This window comes from Sorghum bicolor, chromosome 1, assembly GCF_000003195.3.
Source record: "Sorghum bicolor cultivar BTx623 chromosome 1, Sorghum_bicolor_NCBIv3, whole genome shotgun sequence".
Lineage (NCBI taxonomy): Eukaryota > Viridiplantae > Streptophyta > Magnoliopsida > Poales > Poaceae > Sorghum > Sorghum bicolor.
Window position 1 is genome coordinate 23,511,254 of NC_012870.2, and position 2,674 is coordinate 23,513,927.

The window sequence follows — 2,674 nt, forward strand, 5'->3', positions numbered from 1 at the left end:
TTCCAAAATTATTCTATTTTATTGTTTCTACAAATGAAAACTTAATTATTTATCTCCAGACCACATACATATTGACTCATGCCACCAAATATTAGTACAAATCATATCTTATTTCTAAACTCATTTCCAAGACAAATCGGAATACGCACATGACAACATGCATAACAAACTATTCTTTTCGTGTGAGTGAACAATGCATGAGTGGGAGGCAATTCCATAATCCTCATTCCTAAATCTCTAACCCTAGCCGATGAGGCATGACGTAGTGGCGGCATTGCTGGTCCCCAGTGTCCTAAGCTTTTAGCGGCGCGGGGCGTCGCTCATGAGGTTGCACGTCGCTCATGAGGTTAGAGGCAAAAACTGAGTGGCAACCCACCAGATATCAACAAAGGAATACCCAAGATTTAAATTCTGGCTCCGCCACTGCGTGGTGCGAAGTGGATCCGGTGGAGGCCACGGCGGACGTCGATCAACCCAAGCCGCGAGAGAGCAGAGGCACAGGCGCACAGCTAGCTAGAAGGCGGGGAGAGCCTCCGATCCGCGCTCCGTCCGTCGCTCTGGACACGGACTTGTCTGCCCGACGAGGTGGGTATGGTGAGCACGGCCTCTCCGGCCTTGCCATCAGCAATTGCAGCATGGTCAGTACACCAGCCACCAGCGTACTTTGTTTCCAGTCGCGATCGATCGATCATGGCAGCGGGAGGAACGCTCGCTGGGGCCACGCGGCACGTTGTCTTGCTGAAAGAGAAACACGCCTCAATGCTGGAACTGGACAAGTAAACTAAGGCTAGGCCGCTAGGGCTAGGCTAGGGGAGTTTGGTCATTTTTTGCAACTGCTATAACTGTGACACAAAGACTAAGGCTCTGTTTGGTTGAAGACTGATAAACTTTATCGTTCTATCAGATCGAATGTTTCGACACATATACATGAAGTATTAAATAGCCTAATTAATCCATAATTAGACACTAATTATCAAATAAAACGAAAATATTATAGTACTATTCAAACTTTAGACACTAAATATAGAGCACCCCCTAAAATGCATGGAATATAAGATATGGAAAAATCTAAAAGAGAGGCAACGAAGGAAAACGGCCGGTAAATTTTCAATGACACATGTAAAGGATAAGTATAGATTTCAATAGCATATAAGGGATTTAATTATTTTATATCATAATTAAATTAATTTGTGCCTACCCATGGAGACGTCCTTCTCTTCCGAGTTCCTCTTGGGCCACTCTTCCTAGGTCCTGTCTGCCATGAAGAAATTAGTAGACCGTCAATACCCTTATCTCATCCACACTTTATTTTCATCTAGGAGTACCAGCACAGCATGTTAAAAGTTTATTTCCTTGTGCAAAAGTCTAGTACCAAGTAGTTAAAGTTAAGCAACTCAGCATCTATTCGGTAAATTCCTACATGGCCATTATCATTTGCGTCCGGCGAAGGAGAGGGAGCAGGCAAATCACCTGCACACAAGAGACGCTCTATAAATTAAATGTTGTCCCAAGCCATAGATAATGTCATATTAATGGCATGTGTAGGCCGCGAACCTTGCACTGGGAATTGACAGTAGTAGTAACAGCTGAACGTTGTACATATATAGGAGTATGTACCTGATAAGCAGCAATCATTTAGGTTTGCCGCATCTACGGACCCTTCCTCCAGAAGTCGTAGGATCCACACATCAACATCCTCTTCACGGGCTCGGTAATTCTCCATCTGTAAGGAGAATATGGCTATTCTCACGAATTGGAGGTTGATCTACCAGGATAGACGAACTACTATCACAGCAGATGGATCTTATTATTGGACTGCAGGAGCCCAGCTGAAAGGATTCTATCTGTAGTACCCTGATTTCGTGTAGGATGGGATGTTTTCCAGAGTTTGAGACGTACTGCTGCTCTGGGATAAGAAACTGAGCTGAGCTTCAGATCGAACCCCGTTACCTGTAGTTCGCCGAGAAAGCCGTAGATGGCCTGCTGCTGCTCCATCCGAAACGCTCGATCTGTCCGACCGGGAAGAAACCATGGGGAACGCAATCAGAAGCAGTTGAGACTTGAGACAAGTAGCAACGCGGTGAGTAAATTCAGCTAGAATTGAAGTTCCTATTTCCTACCAGCGTTGTGGTGACTGGTAAGGAGTCGAGAGGAGCGAAGAGCGACCAGCATGCACCCGGAAGCCGCCTCGGAGGAGAGAGGGAGGTGCGGTGGACTGTGGACTGTGGACGAAGAAAGGAGGAGGCAGACGAGAGACAAAGCTGCTGCCTGCCGTTGGCCTATTGTGCGGAAAAAAGCAGGCTAGCTGTTATAGAGAGAGAGAGAGAGAGAGAGAGAGAGAGAGAGAGAGCAGGAAGCTGGACTTGAGCTTCACTCCTGCTGAAGTGAGATAGTGTGTGTGACATCCGAGAGAACATGTCCACCGATGTCACTTTTCCTTATATATGACAGACGTCTACTGATGTTACTTTTTATTATGTATAACAATAATCACTAAAATAGTATTTAATATAAAGTAATTTTAAATAAAAGTAACAGTTGAAGTGATGCTTTCTTTCTAATAAGTTAGTGTAAAAAGAATTCACGTGAGATTTGCGCGCACCCGCCTTAAAATGGCAACGGATACCTAAAACCCGATTGGCTTTCACTGTATATAAAGGTATGGGTCAATTTG

The 2,674-nt window shown here is 44.9% G+C and overlaps 1 protein-coding gene across 1 annotated transcript; it reads right to left on the reverse strand.

The window, feature by feature from the left end:
• On the reverse strand, positions 640 to 2,238 carry LOC110431686. The gene is made up of 6 exons (XM_021451026.1): positions 2,121 to 2,238; positions 1,951 to 2,009; positions 1,618 to 1,723; positions 1,373 to 1,470; positions 1,199 to 1,255; positions 640 to 738 (listed from the first exon to the last, which is right to left on the reverse strand). Exons 1-6 carry the CDS (start codon positions 2,170 to 2,172, stop codon positions 640 to 642), a joined length of 471 nt encoding a protein of 156 aa, XP_021306701.1. The 5' UTR covers positions 2,173 to 2,238.